The following is a 26,667-nucleotide window of genomic DNA, read 5'->3' as shown; positions in this document are numbered from 1 at the left end:
TGGACAAGAGGAACACCTACGTGAGAATGCTATTCATTGACTACAGCTCAGCATTCAACACCATAGTGTCCTCAAAGCTCTTCACTAAGCTAAGGACCCTGGGACTAAACACCTCCCTCTGCAACTGGATCCTGGACTTCCTGACGGGCCGCCACCAGGTCGTAAGGGTAAGTAACAACACATCTGCCACGCTGATCCTCAACACGGGGGCCCCTCAGGGGTGCATGCTCAGTCCCCTCCTGTAATTCCTGTTCACCCATGACTGCATGGCCAGGCACGACTCCAACACCATCATTAAGTTTGCCAATGACAACAGTGGTAGGCCTGATCACGACAACGATGAGACAGCCTATAGGGAGGAGGTCAGAGACCTGGCATTGTGGTGCCAGGATAACAACCTCTCCCTCAACATGATCAAGACAAAGGAGATGATTGTGGACTACAGGAAAAAAATGAGGACTGAGCACGCCCCCATTCTCATCGACGGGGCTGTATTGGAACAGGTTGAGAGCTTCAAGTTCCTTGGTGTCCATATCACCAACAAACTATCATGGTCCAAACACACCAAGACAGTCGTGAAGAGGGCATGACAAAGCCTATTCCCCCTCAGGAGACTGAAAATATTTGGCATGGGTCCTCAGAACCTCAAAAAGTTATACAGCTGCACCATCGAGAGCATCCTGACTGGTTGCATCACCGCCTGGTATGGCAACAGCTCGGCCTCCAACCGCAAGGCACTACAGAGGGTAGTGCGTACGGCCCAGTACATCACTGGGGCCAAGCTTCCTGCCATCCAGGACCTCTATACCAGGCGGTGTCAGAGGAAGGCCCTAAAAATTGTCAGAGACTCCAGCCACCCTAGTCATAGACTGTTCTCCTTTGCTACGTACGACAAGCGGTACCAGAGTGCCAAGTCTAGGTCAAAAAGGCTTCTTACCAGCATCTACCCCCAAGCCATAAGACTCCTGAACAGCTAATCACGGCTACCCAGACTAATTGCATTGTCCCCCCCAACCCACCACCTCTTTTACGCAGATGCTACTCTGTTTATTATCTATGCAGTCACTTTAACTCTACCCACATGTACATATTACCTCAATTACCTCGACTAACCGGTGACCCCGCAAATTGACTCTGTACCGGTACCCACTGTATATAGCCTCCCTTCTGTTATTTTATTTTACTGCTGCTCTTTAATTATTTTTATTTTTTATTTTTTTACTTATCTATTTTTTACTTCTTAAAACTGCATTGTTGGTTAAGGGCTTGTAAGTAAGCATTTCACTGTAAGGTCTACACCTTTTGTATTCGGCGCATGTTGCAAATACATTTGATTTGATATATACCCATTGATTCTTGAAGAATATAACTTATAAATGCCTCATAAGCTTAGTTCAACTGTCATACCCCATCAGAACCCAAAATACATTTTTTTTTTTATTACAATGTTTGCAAATGTATAAAAAAACACTGAATAGCCTCAAAACATGGTTAAAACTATAATTTTTGATATAATAGATGGTCAGTCCTTGCAACCATAGCTCTGTCTATGAATTTGAGAGTGGTTACATTTCTCCAGGCCCATCCTTAATCTTTTTTACCAAAACACAGGTGAGGTGACTGCCTTTATTTTTTCAATTAAGAATACTAGCTTTAATAAGGCATATCATTTTACACAAATACTGTAAAATACCACTACTCTACTTTACTGGTGAATGTACTGTGCATTCAAAAGTATTCAGACCCCTTGACTTTTTCCACAATTTGTTACGTTACAGCCTTATTCTAAAATGTATTCAATTATTTTCTTCCCTCATTAATCTACACACAATACTCCCTAATGACAAAGCAAAAATAGGTTTTAGAAATGTTTGCAAATTTATTAAAAATAAAAAACAGAAATACCTTATTTACATAAGTATTCAGACCCTTTGCTATGAGACTCGAAATTGAGCTCAGGTGCATCCTGTTTCCATTGATCATCCTTGAGATGTTTCTACAACTTGATTGGAGTCCACCTATGGTAAAGTCAATTGATTGGACGTGATTTGGAAAGGCACACAGCTGTCTATATAAGGTCCCACAGTTGACAGTGTATGTCAGAGCAAAAACCAAGCCATGAGGTCGGAGGAATTGTCTGTAGAGCTCCGAGACAGGATTGTGTCGAGGCACAGATCTGGGGAAGGGTACCAAAAAATGTCTGCAGCATTGAAGGTCCCCAAGAACACAGTGGCCTCCATCATTCTTAAATGGAAGAAGTTTGTAACTACCAAGACTCTTCCTAGAGCTGGCCGCCCGGCCAAACTTAGCAATCGGGGGAGAAGGGCCTTGGTCTGGGTGGTGATAAAGAACCCGATGGTCACTCTGACAGAGCTCCAGAGTTCCTCTGTGGAGATGGGAGAACCTTCCAGAAGGACAACCATCTCTGCAGCACTCCACCAATCATGCCTTTATGGTAGAGTGGCCAGACGGAAGCCACTCCTCAGTAAAAGGCACATGACAGCCCGCTTGGAGTTTGCCAAAAGGCACCTAAAGGACTCTCAGACCATGAGAAAGAAGATTCTCTGGACTGATGAAACCAAGATTGAACTCTTCGCCTGAATGCCAAGTGTCACATCTGGAGGAAACCTGGCACCATCCTTACGGTGAAGCATGTTGGTGGCAGCATCATGCTGTGGGGATGTTTTTCAGCAGCAGGGACTGGGAGACTAGTCAGGATTGAGGGAAAGATTAATGGAGCAAAGTACAGAGAGATCCTTGATGAAAACATGCTCCAGAGCGCTCAGGACCTCAGACTGGGGCAAAGGTTCACCTTCCAACAGGACAACGATCCAAAGCACACAGCCAAGACAACGCAGGAGCGTCATACCCAAGAAGACTCGAGGCTGTAATCGCTGCCAAAGGTACTTTAACAAAGTACTGAGTAAAGGGTCTGAATACTTATGTAAATGTAATATTTCAGTTTTGTATTTTTAATACATTTGCCAAAAAATCTTAAAACATGTTTTTGCTCTGTCATTATGGGGTATTGCATGTAGATCGATGAAGAAAAAAAACGATTTAATCAATTTTAGAATAAGGCTGTAACGTAACTGTCACGCCCTGGCTCTGGGGACTCTTATATGTTGAGCCAGGGTGTGTAGTGTCTATGTTTTGTGTTCTATGTTCAGTTTCTAGTTCATGTGTTTTCTAGGTTGGCCGGGGTGGTTCTCAATCAGAGACAACGAGAATCAGCTGTTGCTTGTTGTCTCTGATTGGGAACCATACTTAGGCAGCCTGTTGTGCACTTGTGTTTTGTGGGATCTTGTTCCGTGTTGGTTTGTGTTCATGACCGAGGACTTCACGTTTCATTTTGTTGTTTTGTATTTTGTATCGTGTTGCTAGTACACTATTAAAGAGATGTACGCATATCACGCTGCGCCTTGGTCTCGTCATTATGACGATCGTGACAGAAGATCCCACCAATACAGGACCAAGCAGCGTGTCCAGGAGCAAACGCCGGAGGTAACGTTAGTGGATGTCCTCCTCGGTTGGGGGCAGATCACGGAGGAGGAGGCCGTCCGTTACCGGAGGGCGATGAAGGGGGAGACCCAGGCAGGAGAGGAGAAGCGGCGCCAACCGGGCTGTCGTCGGACAGGCGAGAGGCACCCCCAATATTTTTTTTGGGGGGGGCACACGGCATGGACGATGGGGCTGCTGGAGGCAGATAAAGGGCGAGTTTGTGGACGAGGAGAGAAGGCCACCAGGTTACGGGGGCCATTGGTCAGTAGAGGGAGGGAGAGTGTAGTGGCACGGCGAGAGGTACTGAGGTGTGTTACCAGTCCGGTCCGGCCCGTTCCTGATCCCCACACAAGGCCAGTGGTGTGTGTTCCCAGTACGGTCCGGCCTGTTCCTGTCCCTCGCACCAAGCCTGTGATGCGCGTCGCCAGCCCAGCCCGGCCTGTTCCTGCCCCTCGCACCTAGCCTGAGGTGTGCGTCGCTAGCCCGGCCCGGCCTGTTCCTGCCCCTCGCACCAAGCCTGTGGTGCGCGTCGCCAGCCCGGCCCAGCCTGTTCCTGCCCCTTGCACCAAGCCAATGGTGCGCGTCGCCAGCCCGGCCCGGCCTGTTCCTGCCCCTCGCACCAAGCCTGTGGTGCGCGTCGCCAGCCCGGCCCGGCCTGTTCCTGCCCCTCGCACCAAGCCAATGGTGCGCGTCGTCAGCCCGGTCCGGCCCGTACCTGTTTCACCGGTGCCTGGTCAGGTACCGGTCAGCTGCTCCACACCGGAGCCTAAGCAATCCGCTCCACCGATGTCCAGTCCAGCTCCAGCCAGCGGGGCCAGACCAGACCAGGGGTGCTACGGGGGGGTTGTTAGAGGGTGGTGGTCACGCCCAGAGCCGGATCCGCCTCAGAGGCGGAATGCCCACCCGGCCCCTCCCCTGTTGGGTTTATGTTGGCGCGGTCGCAGTCCGCGCCTTTGGGGGGGGTACTGTCACGCCCTGGCTCTGGGGACTCTTATATGTTGAGCCAGGGTGTGTAGGGTCTATGTTTTGTGTTCTATGTTCAGTTTCTAGTTCATGTGTTTTCTAGGTTGGCCGGGGTGGTTCTCAATCAGAGGCAACGAGAATCAGCTGTTGCTTGTTGTCTCTGATTGGGAACCATACTTAGGCAGCCTGTTGTGCACTTGTGTTTTGTGGGATCTTGTTCCGTGTTGGTTTGTGTTCATGACCGAGGACTTCACGTTTCGTTTTGCTGTTTTGTATTTTGTATCGTGTTGCTAGTACACTATTAATGAGATGTACGCATATCATGCTGCGCCTTGGTCCAATCATTATGACGATCGTGACAGTAACAAAATGTGGAAAATTCAAGGGGTATGAATACTTTCCGAATGCACTGTACATGTAACTTAGATGCATATAAAGAATACATGGCACAATTTGAGGAATAACATGTAATTAAACATTGTCTGCATATAAAAGCTAAAAAGTGCTGTAACAAGGTGCTTGACAACATCTGCAGCATTCATGGGCTGACTGTGATCTGAATATTTGCAGTCTGTACATGCATTGGACAGTGGGCTGAATATTGGCGTCATCAAATATCAAACACAGTGTTTGCGATTTGATAAATACAAACTTTGAAGTGGAATTGGTTATCACTACGTACAATGGACAGTGAGCTGAATGGAGGTGTTGGCCATCCCCACTTTGTTCTCTGCTATACAGGTCAGCATGTAGAAGTTGTCATCACGACTCACGTTGACCAGGGTCAGGTTGATGGAGTGGACATTGGGCCAGTAAACATTGGACTGGAACAGAGTAGGAGAGAAAGAGAGGGGAGTGATACAGTAGGATAAAGATAAAGATGCTTGACAACCTCATAGCATAGTGGCAGACAATCTCCATTAAGGATTTTAGATGTAATATTCTGCATGTTATGCATTTTAAGAGTTTCAGAAAGCTGTGACATCAGAAATACACAATTGGACATGGACCTTCTCCATAGCACAACAACTGAATTACAGAACTGACTGGAATCTAAATGGAATTGACCCTGAAATTGTACTGTAGATAACACAAACTCCAAGGTCACAAGCCAAATAGTTTCATGCAGCTAGATACACACAAATCACAATGGTACACTACATGACCAAAAGTATGTGGACACCTGCTTGTCGAACATCTCATTCCAAAATCATGGGTATTAATATGGAGTTGGTCCCCCCTTTGCTGCTATAACAGCCTCCACTCCACTCTTCTGGGAAGGCTTTCCACTAGATGTTGGAACCTTGCTGCGGGGACTTGCTTCCATTCAGCCACAAGAGCATTAGTGAGGTCGGGCACTGATGTTGGGCGCTTAGGCCTGGCTTGCAGTCCGCGTTCGAATTCATCCCAAAGGTGTTCGATGGGGTTGAGGTCAGGGCTCTGTGCAGGCCAGTCAAGTTCTTCCACACCAATCTCGAAAAACCATTTCTGTATGGACCTTGCTTTGTGCAAGGGGGCATTGTCATACTGAAACATGAAAGGCCTTCCCCAAACTGTTGCCACAAAGTTGGAAGCACAGAATCGTCTAGAATGTCATTGTATGCTGCAGCATTAATATTTCCCTTTACTGGAACTAAGGGGCAACAGTTTGGCTAACCTAGAACCTAGAAAAACAGCTCCAGACCATTATTCCTCATCCACCAAACTTTACAGTTGGTGGTGAGCTTTACACCACTCCAGCCAACACTTGGCATTGTGCATGGTGATCTTAGGCTTTTGTGCGGCTGCTCAGCCCATTTCATGAAGCTCCAGACGAATAGTTATTGTGCTGACGTTGCTTCCAGAGGCAGTTTGGAACTCGGTAATGAGTGATGCAACTGAGGACAGGCGATTTTTACGCTCTACGCACTTCAGCACTCAGCGGCCCCATTCTGTGAGCTTGTGTGGCCTACCACTTCGCGGCTGAGCCGTTGTTGCTCCTAGACGTTTCCACTTCACAATAACAGCACTTACAGTTGACCGGGGCAGCTCTAGCAGGGCAGACATTTGACGAACTGACTTGTTGGAAAGATGGCATCCTATGACGGTGCCACGTTGAAAGTAACTGAGCTCTTCAGTAAGGCCATTCTACTGCCAATGTTTGTCTATGGCAATTGCATGGCTGTGTGCCACCTGTCAGCAATGGGTGTGGCTGAAATAGCAGAATCCACTAATATGAATGGGTGTCCACATACTTTTGTATATATAGTGTACAACCTAGTGATCAGTAGAATAGCAGAGTGCATTGTGTGTCCCCTGGTTTGTCCCCTGGTTTGTCCCCTAGCCCACCTGGTGAGTGTTGATGGAGTGGAGGTCATTGACGGTCCAGTCCACCTCAGGTAGGGGGGATCCAGATCCATTACAGGTGACGGTGACTCTGTCCCCCTCAACAACAGTGAGGTTAAAGTGCGTCACACTGATGTCCGGCAGGTCTGAGAGACAGAGATAGATAGAGAGAGAGAGAGAGAGAGAGAGAGAGAGAGAGAGAGAGAGAGAGAGAGAGAGAGAGAGAGAGAGAGAGAGAGAGAGAGAGAGAGAGAGAGAGAGAGAGAGAGAGAGAGAGAGAGAGAGAGAGAGAGAGAGAGAGAGAGAGAGAGAGAGAGAGAGAGAGAGAGAGAATACAATAGCAGCTAGACACAGCACACTTGAAATTCTGACTGAGACACTTTGAGCTATTGTGAATTGTATTTGGGAAAGGGAAAGGAAGGAACAAGCAGAGTTTCAGAACAGTAAGTTGTCATGACTCTTTGGCCGGCTGTCATGAGATGAGTTATGACATGCGTTTAGGCCATTCTTATGAATTCGATGTGAATAGTCTAGGCTCTATGACAGCCATTCCAAGTAAAATGCTTCCTATTATTCTACCATGGGATGATTGAGTAGTGTGGAGCGGGGAACGTGGCGGCAGTGGTTCATACCACAGAGGGAGATATTCATAGTCTGCAGAGGGATCTTGGAGGCTCCATTGTTGCAGAAGAGTTGCTGGGTGTGCAGGCCAGCCTCTCCTCGCTGCTGCCACAGCTGAATCCAGCGTATATCACAGCCACACTCAAACACCACTTCTTCCAGCCTCCTGTGTGGGGGGAGAGAGAAGAGAAGAGAAGAGAAGAGAAGAGAAGAGAAGAGAAGAGAAGAGAAGAGAAGAGAAGAGAAGAGAAGAGAAGAGAAGAGAAGAGAAGAGAAGAGAAGAGAAGAGAAGAGAAGAGAAGAGAAGAGAAGAGAAGAGAAGAGAAGAGAAGAGAAGAGAAGAGAAGAGAAGAGAAGAGAAGAGAAGAGAAGAGAAGAGAAGAGAAGAGAAGAGAAGAGAAGAGAAGAGAAGAGAAGAGAGAGAGAGAGAGAGAAATATAAGTTGAGAAACAACACAATGCATCTGTGGTCATTTACCGTCAAGACAGGCAGAAGTAGGTGAAGGACAGTCTTAACCTCCAGACCAGCCCCAAACATTCATCACACCGTGCCTGGGGAGGAACTGGAGACCCTCCATCTCATCTCCAGGCCAGGCTGGGCTAACCGTACCCTGGGGCTGGGGCTGGAAGCGGGTGGATATGATTTGGACTTAGCCCTCCCCTCAACAAACACAGGCCCTGCACCAGCCCTGGCTAAATCAATAATGTCACATTAATGTGAAAGACACGGATGACAAATTTGAAAATGATAGCAGGGAAGAGCTAAAGGTCTTCTTTGTAGAACCACCCAGAGCAGATACACATATAAATTCATGTGCTTTGGTGGGTGACCGTGAATTTCAATATTGAAAATAGAATATCATAGTGCTTGAGCATGAGGACATACTGTACAGTAAGACTCATATTATTTTAACAAAGGATTAAAGAGAACAGGAGGGAGAGAGGGGTGTGCTGTTCGTACCCTGTGACGCTCCACACATTAACAATAATATGAATTATTAATCATAATTATCTCCTTAAACAACACGTCTAACACGACCCCCCTCACACACCCCTCACACCCTGGCCCTCCAGATCCTCACACCTAGGCTACTGTGAAGAGGTGTGAGGCTCTGATGAGACATACTGGGTATCACTGTTAGCTCAGACTCTGATGCTTCAAACAAACCTTTATACGACATCATGTCATTTCCTCTATTTTACTCCTTAAGATACATTTGTCCAGACATTTTTTATTTATTTTTATTCATTAGATAAGGAGAATGGGTCAAATGAATAGTCCTTACAATGCTCATATCATAATCAAATATTGAACGTGCCCATTGTATTCTTAGCTTTTCCTTTTCTGTCTTTCATCCCAATGGTACAACTACTTTCCACTTTTGACATCTTTGCTGACATTATTATCACATTTGTTACATTTGTCCATGGACCAGAGAAGACTATGAAGTGGCAGTTAGCATGTCTAATCCCTTTAGTTCCACATGATGTGCACCACTTCCTTAAAGGGCCCTGGCTGCCTGCTGCCTGCTTCCTGCTGCCTGCTGCCTGCTGCCTTCTGCCTGCTGCCTGCTTCCTGCTGCCTGGCTCTCTGAGGGCCTAGTGGGTAGTACAGCACAGCACACTGGATCCAACATATGGAAAGAGAGGAAAAGCACCTAGACCTGGAGGACATTTCATTAACATGATCTTAGCTAGCTGTGTGCATGAATACTTATTGATTCACCAGTTTGACAAAAGAGAGATATAACCTCTCTGATTTACAAGACGGGGTCAGAGATTGCGCGTGAAAAGCGGAGAGTGCATACCAAATGGGCATCGCAGCCATCGCTATACATTATGTAACACGCAGGTCTGGACTGGGGGGGGGAGTCACTCACCGAAAGTTTTTCTGTTATCTTTAAATTATGATGTATTCGCTTGCAATACATGGACTAACTTGGTTTTGTGCAGTATTGTGTGTTCTGTTCTGTCCAAGGACAGAGTATCCTGGGTTCACTTTTCCACGTGTGCATTAAGCCGCTTTGAAGAGTGGTGATCAAAGGCTTCCTACTTACGACATAAATAAAACACCTTTATGAAGCGCGCGTGTGTGTGTGTGTGTGTGTGTGTGTGTGTGTGTGTGTGTAGGTAGCACAGGAGTTTGGTGGCACCTTAATTGGGGAGGACAGGCTCGTGGTAATGGCTGGAGTGGAATAGGTGGAATGGTATCAAACACATGGTTTCTATGTGTTTGATGCCATTCCATTTGCTCCGTTCCAGCCATTATTATGAGCTGTCCTCCCCTCAGCAGCCTCCTCTGGTAGGCAGATGGCCTCTTTTCTTACTCAGTACATTGGCAATATACCTATGAAAATATGTACTTAATTAACAACATAGAGACAATAAACTGAGGATTGCATGATATAAAGTTAGCCCATGGGGAGTTTAGCCACAGCACTGACTTACTGATTATGGCCTGTGAGAATAACCATTTGCATGTCTTCTACTAACCTGAATAAAACATTAAATGAACCTTTGGAAAGGTCAAGGTGGCGTGCAGCTAGGAACCCACATGGGAGTCCAGTAGCCTATATGCTGAGCTGAGAATTGCAAATCGCATATAACTTAATCATGGTTATCTCCTGTTATGTATTATACATTGGTATCTGCTTTAAAATGGCTAAGTTAGCATGCGACAGGTAGGGAGGGACATTGTATACAATATGTGACAACAGAGAAATGCATACATAAATATGTTTTTATCTCTTTTGTACATTATTATACATGGAATTATGCGTAGGGAGGTGTGGCCTGAATCCAAATAGCTCCCATTTTCTAGGTGGACTGGGAATTGATCAGCCTGCCACATACGCTTACCAGGATAAATGAGACACAAGGGTTTTTCATCAGTTAAAGGTAAAGTTGGTGATGCCCAATTTAACAAGGTCCCTATAGTCTGTGAGTGTTCATTAAGTGTCAATAGCTATGCCAGATATAAAAGATTGCCCATTAACTACACTGTACGGTATTCTCTAGGCAAGCTGGCTAAATGTTAATGTTATCTGTACACATTTGATAACGAGTTAGGCCATATTTAGTGAAATCCCAGTACAGGACTTATGCAGTCTCCCTGGTTGGATTTTCATTAAATACAAACAGAGAGACCATGGAGGAGCTGAACACTGCAACAAAGGAATATGGCAAAATCAAATGACGATGACATAAAACATTTACTGACCTGCAATCACTTAACTTTCTAATCTATATATTCAGTCGGAGCAATCAATCTTAGTTTATAGATGTGGACCATATTGGATAAATCCAATAACATTTCTCTAACATATCCGTAACATATCCAATAATGTTTAAGCGGGGGGTAATTATTTGAAAGGCTGAGATTACTCTATCCACATGCATAAAACTAAATTGAATTTAGGTGCTCTCCCCACACGGTGCAGTGAATATATCAATGATCTTGCATAGCCAAGGGGGAGGATTAAACCCAAATGAAGAGCAGTAGCTAATTAAAGGCAGTGAATATGAATAGAACAGGGGCCAGGGATGTAAACCCCTACCTTCCTCCTCTTAGATTACAGAACCATGAGGATGACAGCAGGCTTCTCTCTGCTTGGTCACATTACCTTTCCGGTGACGTCTCAAACATTCTTGGAGCCAGGGATTGAATTTGCTTTCCTGCACTGTTAATCTAATCCCCATATGAGAGGCCATTGCTTAATAATATGGTAATTACAGATTTAAGTCCTCCTGTCCCCATAATCTATTTATTAATCAAACGGGGTTTCACATAGAATTCATGCTCAGCCCATCAGATAAACAGCTGGGACGTTTACAGTTATCTTCTTCACTTCACTGAGAAGTTATGCAGTTAACTAAAAAAAGCCCAGAATAAAAACGTCCTCAGAAAATACTATACATGAATGATGTACTAAAATGTAACTATCTATGACAATGAACAAAGGCAAAACGACAAGAAAACAGCTCTGACATCTCCCTGAGCGTCAAGCTTAAATTGCACATCATTATTTTCATATGTGGACAGAATTGCCAACTCCAAAGCATGGTAAATCACATATCTCTTTCGATCCATATGGATGATGTGGCAATAGGCCAAACAAAGAACAAGATGTCTGAAAACACACTGTGTTCTGGTTATACTTCCTTATATGAATTGTTTTGTTGATTCTGATACAGTGACAACATGCTGTCAAGCTGTCACTGGCTCTGAAAGCAGCCTAGGGGTGGAAAGCGTTGTCAATGACCCCCATTCTAAATGACACGCATGGATGCCAGTCTGCAGTACTGCTGGGGGAAAGAGATGCTCAGTCAGGCATGAGGGCTGTTTGAACAACCACAACCAGTCACAGAAGTGGCAGAAGGAGAAAGGAAGGAAGGAAGGAAGGGAGGTAGGGGGGTGAAGGTGTGGGAGACGAGGTGAGATTGATGTCTCAATGTGTGGTTGAGTGAGAGAGTGCTGTGGCCTGGGCAGGTGTTTGCTGATGCCCTGATATATGTATCAGATAGCCAGGCAGGCGGACACTGGTAGGCAGCACTGATTCTATTGAGCTCCTTCACCAAGCCATGGTGTCGATGTCTCCACTGTGACAGAAAGCTGTAAGGGTGTTCTGAATGCCTAACACAACATGAGCCACAGATCAGACACACAGCCAGCCACGCCGTGTGGTCGGTCCACACTCTGACTTTGGTTACTCCCAAGCTTAGGGCAAGCTTGGTTTTCCATCTAAAATCCAGATTTCATAGAGATAGATATTCCCTCCAGTCAGTTCCTGGCTAACATCTAGTGTATAGAACATGCACGAGGCGCATCTTCAATGACCAAGAGATTTATTTATCCCTGAAAAACATGTTACCATACGATGACAGAATTATAACAAATTATTAAGGAATCAGAAGGGATGGCAGGGAGCACCAATCAATAGGAGCGACATCGTTATGAGTGCATGAAAATTTCTACATACATCAACCTCGTTCCCTCCAGTCCTCTTTCCTGAGCAGCTTGTTATCTCTATCCGCTGAGCAACCACCTCAGGCTAACAATCAATATTACAGCAGCATTGGTATTATTCAGTGAATGTAGGTCTACATCTCCAGCTATGTACGGAGCAGCATATGTTTGGCTCTACGTTCGCTTTGATCTTGGTAGTATGAATAATACCAGCCTCATATCCCAGTTGTGTCCAAACAATACCCTGTTATTTCTTCTTTTACTTAAAACTTTTCTTCTGTCGAAGCTACAGTGTAGGCTTTAGAGAGATGTTAGTTACATTTTAGTCCTGGCTTGGTGTTTGGTGTTGGGGTTTGTCAGGGTTAATTGTAGTAACCCCAAAGAGAAAGCAGGGGTCATGTGTAATCATGCCAGCAGATGGACATGCCAGCTCTGAGCTTTGGGGCATGCACATGGGTGAATGACTGGCACCTAACACATTACCACAAAACACCCTGCTCTTCTTATTCCCTCTCAGCTGAAAATGTGTTCCTTTCATGTTGGTAGAGCCAGAAACGCAATAATATATATATATATTTTTTTTTTCTTTTTTTTTTTCACCTTTATTTAACCAGGTAAGCCAGTTGAGAACAAGTTCTCAATTACAACTGCGACCTGGCCAAGATAAAGCAAAGCAGTGCGATAAAATAAAACAACACAGAGTTACATATGGGGTAAACAAAACATAAAGTAAAAAATACAAACAGAAAATATATATACAGTGTGTGCGAATGTAGAAAGTTATGGAGGTAAGGCAATAAATAGGCCATAGTGCAAAATAGTTACAATTTCGTATTAACACTGGAATGATAGATGTGCAAAAGATGATGTGCAAATAGAGATACTGGGGTGCAAATTAGCAAAATAAATAACAATATGGGGATGAGGTAGTTGGGTGGGCTAATTTCAGAATGGCTGTGTACAGGTGCAGTGATCGGTAAGCTGCTCTGACAACTGACGCTTAAAGTTAGTGAGGGAGATAAGAGTCTCCAGCTTCAGACATTTTTGCAGTTCGTTCCAGTCATTGGCAGCAGAGAACTGGAAGGAATGGCGGCCAAAGGAGGTGTTGGCTTTGGGGATGACCAGTGAGATATACCTGCTGGAGCACAGACTACGGGTGGGTGTTGCTATGGTGACCAGTGAGCTAAGGTAAGACGGGGATTTGCCTAGCAGTGATTTATAGATGACCTGGAGCCAGTGGGTTTGGCGACAAATATGTAGTGAGGGCCAGCCAACAAGAGTGCACAGGTCACAATGGTGGGTAGTATATGGGGCTTTGGTGACAAAACGGATGGCACTGTGATAGACTACATCCAATTTGCTGAGTAGAGTGTTGGAGGCTATTTTGTAAATGACATCGCCGAAGTCAAGGATCGGTAGGATAGTCAGTTTTACAAGGGCATGTTTGGCAGCATGAGTGAAGGAGGCTTTGTTGCGAAATAGGAAGCCGATTCTAGATCTAACCTTTGATTGGAGATGCTTAATGTGAGTCTGGAAGGAGAGTTTACAGTCTAACCAGACACCTAGGTATTTGTAGTTGTCCACATACTCTAGGTCAGACCCGCCGAGAGTAGCGATTCTAGTCGGGTGGGCGGGTGCAAGCAGCGTTCGGTTGAAGAGCATGCATTTAGTTTTACTAGTGTTTAAGAGCAGTTGGAGGCTACGGAAGGAGTGTTGTATGGCGTTGAAGCTCGTTTGGAGGTTTGTTAACACAGTGTCCAATGAAGGGCCAGATGTATACCAAATGGTGTTGTCCGCATAATGTATTTTCATGAAGAATATATATATATATATATATATATTGCTTCATGGTGGGAACCACACATGCGGAAATCATCCGTTTACCTACTCTGCGTCTCACAAAGACACGGCGGTTGGAACCAGAAATCTCATATTTGGACTCGTCAGACCAAAGACAGATTTCCTCCGGTCTAATGTCCACTGCTCGTGTTTCTTGGCCCACGCAAGTCTCTTCTTCTTATTGATGTCCTTTAGTAGTGGTTTATTTGCAGCAATTCGATCATGAAGGCCTGATTCACACAGTCTCCTCTGAACAGTTGATGTTGAGATGTGTCGGTTACTTGAACTCTGTGAAGCATTTATTTGGGCTGCAATCTGAGGTGCAGTTAACTCTAATGAATTTATCCTCTGCAGCAGAGGTAACTCTGGGTCTTCCTTTCCTGTGGCGGTCCTCATGAGAGCCAGTTTCATCATAGCGCTTGATGGTTCGAATCCAGGCTCTGTCGTAGCCGGCCGCGACCGGGAGACCCATGGGGCGGCGCACAATTGGCCCAGCATCGTCCAGGGTAGGGGAGGGAATGGCCGGCAGGGATGTAGCTCAGTTGGTAGAGCATGGCGTTTGCAACGCCAGGGTTGTGGGTTCGTTTCCCACGGGGGGCCAGTATGAAAAATAAAACAATTATGTATGGATAAGAGCATCTGCTAAATGACTAAAATGTAAAATGTTAAAGTAATGATGGACTGTTGTTTCTCTTTGTTTATTTGAGCTTTTCTTGCCATAATATGGACTTGGTCTTTTACCAAATAGGGCTATATTCTGTATACCAACCCTACCTTGTCACAACAACTGATTGGCTCAAACGCAAATAGAAGGAAATTAATTCCACAAATTAACTTTAAACAAGGCACACCTGTTAATTGAAATGGATTCCAGGTGACTACCTCATGAAGCTGGTTGAGAGAATGCCAACAATGTGCAAAGCTGTCATCAAGGCCAAGCTGTCATCAAAGCTGTCATCAGGTGGCTACTTTGAACAATCTCAAATATAACATAGGTTTATATTTGTTTAACACTTTTTTGGTTACTACATCATTCCATATGTGTTATTTCATAGTTTTGATGTCTTCACTACATGTAGAAAATAGAAGAAATTAAGAAAAACCCTGGAATGAGTAGGTGTGTCCAAACTTTTGACTGGTGTATATATATAGTTCAGAAATGCACAATTTCATGTTATTGCACAAGAGATAATGACAAAAGTATTTTGTAATACTCTGACTTAGTCTGTGAATGTTCTGCCTTTTACAGATTAAGGATGAGTAGCCTGCGTGCTGCCATTTCCATGACTGATCAAACTAATCAGAACGGGCCTATGAAAGGAATTACAGGATTTAGCTATTACAGTTTAGGCTGTTATAAAGTAACACCTCATCACAGAGCCACCACTGACTCCAGTGATGAATACATGGCAATTCAGACATGAAGCGATGCACACCTAATTATTTCAGGATTTTAATTAAGAGGCCGATCATTAGAGATTCCACTCCCACGACTAATCACAGTGGACATTTTGGCTTCGCAGTCCCATCCAGGCATCCAGGCAGCAGCTGCACATTAAAATGGACATGAAATGAATGGGGATTGTGCTGCTGCCCTTTCCATTCCTAATGCTGTTTCCCTTTTTCTAACCTTTTGTTGTACCCCGTTTTAGCCAGGATGAAGTGAAGTACCGACAGAGAGGAGCGGAGCAGAGCTCCCACTCACCTGCTCTCTAATTGGCTGTGCCATCATTTGGATGTATAGGCAGAGTTTGGCTAATGGACACCACCTGCACAGTCATTATTTCAGAATTAACAAACGTACAGCTAAGCCTGATCCTGGGTGTTGTCCGTTGGAGACTAAAGGCATGCTGGAATGTAGGCAAAGTATGCCATCATCATGTTCCAAGATTACTTTCCCTTAATTTGGTGAGAAAATGTTGTTTTTTCAAGGGACGCTAAAGCATGAAGGCATGAAAACTGACATGATTGTGTTGTTTTGTGTCTTGCCTGATCTGATGTGTTCTTAATAATACCATTGGAAAGAAACGACGGTCAGCTAGCGTTCTGCGGTGAGCGAGCGTTGCGCCTTTTTCTTTCCAATGACGTTTACACATTTTTAGGTTGCACCTCGACTCACGTTGCTTGATCACCCTCTACTTCTTTCCATTCTTAATAATACCACTCATGTATCTGTCCCACTGTTTTAAAAATAGATGATCTCTTCACAATGACTAACACAGACATGTCCTGGCTGTTCATAAAGGTATTTCTATAGAGCCCATGCAGGATTAAAGAAAGGTCACCAGTAGAAAGGGGATCGATGACCCTCCCAGCCCCTGGCAAAGCAGCTTTGTGGCCACATAGAAAATGTTTGTTGACACTGGTGAATGTGCCTTTGTGCTGGTGCTGAAAATAATATTTTATCATATCATCATCCTTGGAGCAGCTACAACAGATGTGCCATTTAGCAATCCCCTACCATGATACCCTTTACAGGCCTTGTGAGTGGTTGGGCTGTGTGACCAGTGTCTCTAGCCCGGCTCCCTTGGCTAAAAGACACAGACTAAAATAAGGTAATATTTTATTTCTCAAAGCGCTATAAAACACCAGAAAAGAGTGCCAGACCATTGCGAGCCATCCATCTTATCAGGACTGTCTTCAACCCCCAGCAGCAAGACAGATAGACACTCAATGGAAAGCCATCAGAAGCAGAGATATAAAAATGATCTCGTCTTTTATGAATGCAATATATAAGACAGAGTTAGTGTTGCCATCAAACATCCACATAGAGAGAATCTCCAATGGGAAATGATTTATTGCACAGTACAGGGCCATAACTAACAAATGTATGATTCAAATAAACATTTGATCATGCAAGAATCTATCAAATAGGCATTATGTGAGATATTAATATTATACTGACGGGTAAAATATGTGTTGCTGCAGGTTATAGAGGTTATGCGAAAGCATGTAAAGAATAAGTCATTCAGAAATACTGTAAATAAAACACTACTTCCACAATGGGATAACACCTACAGTATTTGAGTATACATACTGTACATATATATATATATATATATATATATATATATATATATATATATATATATATATATATACACAGCACCAGTCAAAAGTTTGGACACACCTACTCATTCCAGGGTTTTTCTTTTTTTTGGACTATTTTCTACATTGTAGAATAATAGTGAAGACATCAAAACTATGAAATAACACATATGGAACCATGTAGTAACCAAAAAAGTGTTAAACAAATCAACATATATTTTATATTTGAGATTCTTAAAAGTAGCCACCCTTTGCCTTGATGACAGCTTTGCACACTCTTGGCATTCTCTCAACCAGCCTCACCTGGAATGCTTTTCCAACAGTCTTGAAGGAGTTCCCACATATGCTGAGCACTTGTTGGCTACTTTTCCTTCACTCTACGGTCCAACTCATCCCAAACCATCTCAATTAGGTTGAGGTCAGGTGATTGTGGAGGCCTTATTTGAGCTGTTCTTGCCATAATATGGACTTGGTCTTTTACCAAATAGGGCTATCTTCTGTATACCACCCATACCTTGTCACAACACAACTGATTGGCTCAAACGCATTAAGAAGGAAATAAATTCCACAAATTAACTTTAAACAAGGCATTCCAGGTGACTACCTCATGAAGGTGGTTGAGAGAATGCCAAGAGTGTACAAAGCTGTCATCAAGGCAAAGGGTGGCTATTTGAAGAATCTCAAATATAAAATATATTTTCATTTGTTTAACACTTTTTTGGTTACTACATTACTCCATATGTGTTATGTCATAGTTTTGATGTCTTCACTATTATTCTACAATGTAGAAAATAGTAAAATAAAGAAAATCCCTTGAATGAGTAGTTGTGTCCAAACTTTTGACTGGTAGTGTATGTATATATTTACGTAGTGTATCTGAGAGTTTGATGGTGAAAAAAGGTTGGGAAAATGATTGCAGAGTTTTTGGCTTACTTTTGGATGAGTGTTTTCCTTATTAAAGTGTGACCAACTGGGGATGGTTTTGGTTGCCAATAAGGTCCATTAGAAATCTGTCTGCACTCCAAAAATCCTTATTGAAATGGGCAAACCTAGTAGGGAATAACATTTTGGACTTTGGAGTTCTACTTTTCTTTTTAAACTTTGATTCAGCACTCAATATTCTGTAATTCATCCAACCCACAACAATCCATGATAAAATGAGTATGCAGAAAGTTGATGTAAAATATTTTCCCTATCGATCACATGGCCAGCAATGAAGAAAAAAACACTTGTCCATTCAAGGTCCTGTGGGTGCCACCAACCCTGCTCGTGCTTTAGTAATAACACATATACTGTATAATACCATATTCAACATCATCTACTCTATAACCCTACTGTTTTTTATTCATAAGATAAAGAATGTCATCCCAAAATGTTTAGGACATTTTATCCTTCCCCTAACTCTAAATTGCTACTGCTACTCCTTATTACACCAGGTCTCAGGGACGGCTAACTCTGGAAATTCCTTTAGTCTCTAATGAGTTAGGTAAATCAGCTTTTAGTTTTCTTACACCTTATTTGTGGAACAATCTTCAAAATGTTCTTAAATTTGATGTTCTGGGCGTTTTCTGAAATGTCTGTAATTCAGGGCTCATCTGTAAAATAGTCCTTGGTCTCAGTATGACTCCCTGATAAAATAAAGGTTAAATAAATACAATTAAAATTACCTGCAGTCTCTCTATCGGTGTGCATATGTGTGCGTGTGTGTGCCTGTTAATGGGTGTGTGTGTGTGTGTGTGTGTGTGTGTGTGGGTGGGTGGGTGGGTGGGTGCATGTGTGTGTGTGTGTGTCTCAGCTCAGTAAAGCAGCTCATTTGCTAGGCTCGGCTTGGTGAGGGGAGGACAGTGAGATTGGCAGGTCTCCGCTGGTCTCCTCTGCACCCAGCCAGCACCAGGGCTCCTGATAAGGCCTGCCTGCTTCCTCAGAGCTGCCTTATCCACACAGGTAATTTGCCACTCTGTGATTACACTTACAGGACTGGGGAACAGGGAGACACACGCACACACACACATGCACATATGTGCACGCATGCACGCACACTTACGGGTACGCACGCACACGCGCATACACACATGTTCCCTTTTCACCCTGTGCTGAGCACCAAAAAAAGCTGACAGCAATTACCACAGAACACAAGCAGCAGCACACAGTGGCATGGTTGCTGGTGGTTAAGATACACAAGAAGCTGCTGTTGCTGTTGCGCTTTCAGTATCACTCTTACTTTTGCTATGTTTAGTCCAAGCTGCTAGAGAGAAAACCATGCACACAGAAGCAGTCAGTGAAACAACAAGGTTCAGCAGCGCTAGACCAGAGGCTTCATGCTGTAACACAATGGGTCCATACTTGTGAATATTAGAAAAAGTTTAAGTTTAACCTGGACCTCCATCTCAAAATGCACATCGGCCAATTACAATCGTAGACGTAGTTGCATGTGATAGAACGCTACATTGTAGCTGCCCACTGGGCACAGACGTCAATTCAACGTCTATTCCACGTTGGTTCAACATAATTTATTTGAAATTATGTGAAAACAAGTGTGTGCCCCATCAGATAACCTAGCACATGTTAGCCCTATGCTAACCTCACCAGCTGACAGTGATTATTTCACAAATTCCGCATCAGCCTATCAAAGATCTTAGACTTTATATCCACCAACCAATGGCATTTCTTAAAATAGGTCAACTTGACCCCCAGAGGGATATTTTAAACCTCCAAATTCAAGAATTACTTGGTCTGTCTCAAGTGTAGAGTGCCAATATTGCATGATCATGCGTATTTGTGTACATGTGTGTCTTTAGTTGCAGTTTTTTATGTTTATTTTATATAGGTCTGTAATGTCTATGTTAATGCTTTAAATGTACAGTACCAGTCAAAAGTTTGGACACACCTACTCATTCAAGGGTTTTTCTTTATTGTTTTACTATTTTTTACATTGTAGAATAATAGTGAAGAAATCAAAACTATGAAATAACACATATGGAATCATGTAGTAACCAAAAAAGTGTTTTATATTTGATTCTTAAAAGTAGCCACCCTTTGTCTTGATGACAGCTTTGCACACTCTTGGCATTCTCTCAACCAGCTTCACCAGGAATGCTTTTCCAACAGTCTGGAAGGAGTTCCCACATATGCTGAGCACTTGTTGGCTGCTTTTCCTTCATTCTGCCGTCCGACTCATCCCAAACCATCTAAATTGGGTTGAGGTCGGGGGATTGTGGAGGTCAGGTCATCTGATGCAGCACCATCACTCTCCTTCTTGGTAAAATAGCCCTTTCACACCCTGGAGGTGTGTTGGGTCATTGTCCTGTTGAAAAACAAATGATAGTCCCACTAAGCCCAAACCAGATGGGATGGCGTATCGCTGCAGAATGCTGTGGTAGCCATGCTGGTTAAGTGTGCCTTGAATTCTAAATAAATCACAGACAGTGTCACCAGCAAAGCACCCCCACACCATAACACCACCTCCTCCATGCTTTATGGTGGGAACTACACATGCAGAGATCATCCGTTCGCCCACCCCGCGTCTCACAAAGACACAGCGGTTTGAACCAGAAATCTCCAATTTGGACTCCAGACCAAAGGACACATTTCCACCGGTCTGATGTCCATTGCTCGTGTTTCTTGGCCAAAGCAGGTCTCTTCTTCTTATTGGTGTCCTTTAGTACTCTGAAGAGTTGATGTTGAGATGTGTATGTGACTTGAACTCTGTGAAGCATTTATTTGGGCTGCAATTGCTGAGGCTGGTAACTCTAATGAACTTATCCTCTGCAGCAGAGGTAACTCTGGGTCTTCCATTCCTGTGGCAGTCCACATGAGAGCCAATTTCATCATTGCGCTTGATGGTTTTTGCAACTGCACTTGAAGAAACTTTCAAAGTTCTTGAAATGTTCCGTATTGACTGACCTTCATGTCTTAAAGTAATGATGGACTGTCGTTTCTCTTTGCTCTGTATAAGAAAAAAACTGTTCACTGCTGGACCTCAAAGCTCAATTTAAATAATGCATATTTGATGAAGTGGATGATTATAATAATGCAAATAAAATATTGTACATGTAAGTGTAGCCTACACGTCTATGTAATATGCACTGAGTGTACAAATCATTAAGAACACCTTACTAATATTGAGTTGCACAGGGATGCTGGCCCATGTTGACGCCAATGCTTCCCACAGTTGTGTCAAGTTGGCTGGATGTCCTTTGGGTGGTGGACCATTCTTGATACATACAGGAAACGGTTGAGCGTGAAAAACCCAGCAGCGTTTCAGTTCTCGACACAAACCGGTGCGCCTGGCACCTACTACCATAGCCCGTTCAAAGGCACTTCAATATTTTGTCTTGCCCATTCACATTCACACACACAATCCATGTCTCAATTGTCTCAAGGCTTAAAAATCCTTCTTTATACTGTCTTCTCCCCTTCATCTACACTGATTGAAGTGGATTTAACAAGTGACATCCATAATGGATTATAGCTTTCACCTAGATTCACCTGGTCAGTCTATGCCATGGAAAGAGCAGTTTTTGTTTTGTACACTCAGTTTATGTAGGCCTAATAAACTTGATTATTGTGTGCTTGTCTACAAGGCTGAAGAAATATGCAGCTCCTCATTAAATGTAGGCTATTCTTATTATTCATTTTCAATGTTTTAGCGCACCTGGGATTCGAACTTGCCGCAAACGGCTAAAATTACCAGGAGCCATGCTCACTACACTATGAGCTATTGGTACAGTTGAAATTGTGGTGTGTTTTAGTAACTTTGATTATCAGAAGGTGCCTTCGACTTTGACTTCTGTTAAGGTTGATCTCATGGAAAAGTGTTTGATTGTATATCTAGCACAACATTTGTAATTGGCTGATGCAGAACTTGTTACCGGATATAATCACTGTCAGCTGTTGAGGTTAGCATAGAGCTAACATGTGCCAGGTTATCTGATGGGATCAGCTACAATGTAGTGCTCTATCACGTGCAAGCAAATCAATTATTTTAATTGGTTGATGCACATTTTGAGAAGGAGAAACAGTTTAAAAGTCAACTTTTTCTCATGTTCGCAAGTTTGGCCCCAATGTGTCTGAGGCCTGTAACAACAACTCATTTACAATGGCAAAACAATTCAGGTCAGTTTTGCCTTCGAGAAGATTAAGTAACTGTATGACTTCTGCGGCATGATTACAACAAATTACTGCATCTTATGTGAATCTCCCAGCACATGTATGTGCCAAATGTATCCTGGGACCCATACCCTATCCTGAGGCCAATTATCTCAATTTAAATTACACAAAAATCACTCATCCTTATTTCCAGTGAATAGGGATCTGACTGCTCAATGCCTAAATGATTCAGTCGTAACACATCCACAAAAGCAGCCACCTCCATTTCAAACTGACAGGCATGACTCTGATGCACTCTGATCTGGAACGAAAAGACATCCCTCTGCCTGTCTAGTTTTAATCAACAAATGTGGTCCCAGGAGAGAGCATGGCACTGTGAGGACCAACAGACCAGCACACACCATTAAAGACAGACGCAGGGTGTGTCCAAAATGGCAACCTATACCCTATATAGTGCACACTACTTTTGACCAGGGCCCATAGGGTGTCGTTTCAGACACAACCCCAGAAGGACATCCGCATGCCTCAGCCCTTCTGTGTTTGGTGTGTTTGTCATTGTGCCGACATTCCACAGGGGATGGGAGAGTAAATCATTTAAGAAAAAGGGAGATAAACTCTGTTTCTCTTATCCATTGAATTATGTTTTGTTAGTCTTTTGTTAGGCTCTACGCCACAAAAAAAGAAAATGAATCAATGTCTTTGTTCCCAATTGGTCGCACGGAAATTGCACTCATTTATAACCGGTTTCATCTTCTTTTCATGAGATTATTCTCTTTGTTCAAGGTGTGCTGTCTAGTGCTTATCACTGAGCCTTTGTTGAACAGTTTTAGTAATTACAGATTAAATACTTTAAGCAGACTCTGAAAGGGTCTGAAATATGTGTGCTTTATCCTTCTAAAAGTCTGTACTCTTCAGACGACACAGCTAAAATATGGCTATGAATAACAATGATAATGGTATCAAAAGGAATATCCATATCAATAAGCACACACATGAAAATGACCATCTCTAGAGTCTATAATGCATCTATGTTTTAAAAACAACCACTTGTTTGTAACTTTCCATGCCCTCTTATCTTACAGCTACTTTAGAACTCTTATCATCAATTGCTGCTCTGCTGTCCATGCTATTGTTACTCTGGCATAACATATTCAAGTGTGTATTTGGTAACTATTAGACAAGCAACCCTGAAAAGAAGATGGGCCTCCTCAGAGGAGCTGCCCTGCTTCCATAGCTTAAAATACCACATTTAAACCACAACCATACAGCTGCTCTCCTTTTGTTCCCCACGCTGAGCTGAGCCATGATAAAGCCTGCTCTCTGCTCTGCGTCAGTGCCTGGCTGAGGCTCTCTGCTATTTAGGGGAAGCACTCTGATTCCTGGGCTGGAGAGGAGAGGCTGGAGGGGATGCAACTCTACGATGGCCATCTCAACGCTAGACTGAATTTTATGTCTTCTACTGGGAGGGAGGAAAGTAGCCAAACAACCAGAAGATTCAGGTCATAAACACACTGATTGCTGGTATATTTCTGGACAGACAAGACACTCTGGACTAGAGGATCACTCGGCCTGGACCGCTCCATTTTACACACTTTTATGTCACATCCATTAAATCAAAATCAATGACGCAGGGACTATAGTGTTGTTTGTCTCTTCCAATGTTTTTCTTCAAGTTAATTGTTGTTTGGCTTCTAATGGAGGTAGATGGGAATCCATTTGGAAACAATGAAGGTGGGTTGCACACTTAGAATATATCAGGTCTTTATGAAAGGTTACTATAGGTGCACAAGTCCATAAAAGAAGATGATAGGTGTAAACAAACTTACAGCTCGAAGAGTTGCAGATTCTGGAAGAGTTGCCATGATAATGTGGTCAGAGGGTTCTTCGATAAGTTTCTGTAAAAGAGAGGGAGAGAGAGAAAACACATGATAAATGTATTAGTGCTGGACTGTGTGGTCGAGTGATGAAGAAAACAGCATCTGAGAAAAGACAAAGCACAAATAAAATAAACTGAAAAATCATCAGGGAATAAGTGGTGCTGGAGGGAACTGAGTAGCCCTGACAATCCAATAAAGACAGACTTGGTCATTTTCAAGACAACAAATTAAATAGAGACAGCGAGGACCTGAGGCCTTCAAATCCAATTCAAAGAAGGTGGCTGAAAAGCAGATAAGGCATGTAATCACCAGAGCACCGCTCTAAGATGTTAAACCCTGAAATGGAAGTATTCTTGCAGAGGAAGAGGGAGTGGCCCACCAAAGGATCTGTTTGTATTCTGCAGTGGGAGAGGGAGTGGCCCACCAAAGGATCTGTTTGTATTCTGCAGTGGGAGAGGGAGTGGCCCACTAAAGGATCTGTTTGTATTCTGCAGAGGAAGAGGGAGTGGCCCACCAAAGGATCTGTTTGTATTCTGCAGTGGGAGAGGGAGTGGCCCACCAAAGGATCTGTTTGTATTCTGCAGAGGGAGAGAGAGTGGCCCACCAAAGGATCTGTTTGTATTCTGCAGTGGGAGAGGGAGTGGCCCACCAACAGATCTGTTTGTATTCTGCAGTGGGAGAGGGAGTGGCCCACCAAAGGATCTGTTTGTATTCTGCAGAGGGAGAGTGAGTGGCCCACCAAAGTATCTGTTTGTATTCTGCAGAGGGAGCTTCAGTTGATAATCATGTATTTTTATATTTAGATTTTTGTCATTTAACAGATGCTCTTAGCCACAGCGACTTACAATTTGAAAAGGTGTGAACTTACAGAAGTGAAAAATGGTAGGCTACAGCCTGACATCGAGGTTGTGCTCAAGCACAACGCAATAATGTGAAAATATTGCACCATCAAACTAACACAGTGGGAAGCACACTACGGAGCAGTCACCCAAGCCCACTCCAACCCTTCTCTGTGAAGAGACAGTGATCACCGGGGGCTGAATCACTAACAGCGGAGCATAACGAACAGCCCCTCATTATCAATATTAATTGAATACTTCAGATACTTAATACCCTAACACTGCCTTGGTTAGATCCTAGCAGGCCTGCCTGACAGATAATCAATGCATTCCACTGCATTCTTACCACTCATCTGGCCCTGGGGACCAGGGGACTGCTGCCTAGCTGCCTGTCTGTCACTGACCTGTCCCCTCTGCTGCTCTGCTCGGCAGCACCATGGACAGTGAGGGACTACAACACATACACCTCTCAGTAGCCTCTCTTTACAGGACCATTGACAGCGCAATACCTCTGAGACAACTCTGACCTTCCCTCAGTATACAAAACTATGGGCAGCAGGAGTATCTCTCAGTGCTGTCCATAGTCCATATTGCTGTATAATATACAGTGCATACTCCTCCTTACCTGCTCCTCTCTACTACAGGACCATGGACAGCACCCATTTTCATACACAGCCCTTTGCCTGCTCTTACTTCAGCACCATAGCATAGGCAGTTCACGCTCGTTTCACAAATAGAGATGAAATCATCCTACTTTACACTAAATCCTACCCTATCTGGGACCTGGCGGTAGGTAGAATAAGCTCAGTATCCCTCATTACGAGTAAGAAGCCGGCCTCAATTGGTCAGGCACAGGAGGCTCTTCAGCAGCCACTGTGACTAATTCAGCTTCAGTCAAATTCCCCAGCTGAGGGCTGGCTGCCTGTGTCCCACACTACAGCCCAATTCCCATCACACATACACCCCTTCTCCTTGCAGTGTGCAGTCATTCACTCCCTTTCAAGGATTTAATATCATTGGGTTGGGGTAGACGGAGTCTGTACCATTTTCTTTTTACCTCAATCATTGAGGGAGAGTGAATGAGCGCGCACTTTTAGGAGAAGGGGGAAAATTGCAAGTAAAGCAGACCATTCTATACCATTACTATATATTTTATGGCATACTTGATCCATGGGTAGCCTATGTTGTTTATGTGCTTTATGGTTTGGTGTAACAGGAAAAAGGTCTGTCCACAGTCAGAATACCACACAATCTTTCCTTCCATTTCAGAGAGACATTCCCATGCTGCTTAATGTGCCTCCTTGGCTAGTCCTTCAGCTGGTGGTTGGGTGAATAGGGATGCCGATAGGCTAACATTACTAAACAATGCTATGCTGCTGCACATGCCTGTTTCCATGGCAAAGCAAAAGCTGGCTCTTGCTAAAAGTTTCCTCTCAATTTCCTTTGGCACGGGGGGACAAAGAGCAGAACCCTGCACAGCGCTGTGTGGTGCACTGTCTTCTTTAGCAGAGGGAGGACCTGGGACCACCAGGGCGTCTGACCCGGCATTACAGGAGCCGCGTCGAGCCAAGTCTCCAGAG

The 26,667-nt window shown here is 43.8% G+C and overlaps 1 protein-coding gene across 4 annotated transcripts in view; it reads right to left on the bottom strand.

Annotated features, from left to right (window-relative positions):
- The window catches only part of LOC121576745 (NT-3 growth factor receptor), a 302,625-nt gene that overhangs the window by 148,055 nt on the left and 127,903 nt on the right, over positions 1-26,667 (bottom strand). For all 4 annotated transcript variants that reach the window (XM_041890145.2, XM_041890146.2, XM_041890149.2 and 1 more), the window contains exons 4-7: positions 24,198-24,266; positions 7,422-7,576; positions 6,793-6,935; positions 5,147-5,288 (exon numbers count right to left, since the gene is read on the bottom strand). In XM_041890145.2, the coding sequence (XP_041746079.1) occupies positions 5,147-5,288; positions 6,793-6,935; positions 7,422-7,576; positions 24,198-24,266 (509 nt within the window). The remainder of the gene's footprint in view (positions 1-5,146; positions 5,289-6,792; positions 6,936-7,421; positions 7,577-24,197; positions 24,267-26,667) is intronic.

Source organism: Coregonus clupeaformis, chromosome 29 (assembly GCF_020615455.1).
Source record: "Coregonus clupeaformis isolate EN_2021a chromosome 29, ASM2061545v1, whole genome shotgun sequence".
NCBI lineage: Eukaryota > Metazoa > Chordata > Actinopteri > Salmoniformes > Salmonidae > Coregonus > Coregonus clupeaformis.
This window is presented reverse-complemented; position numbering and strand designations above follow the sequence as displayed.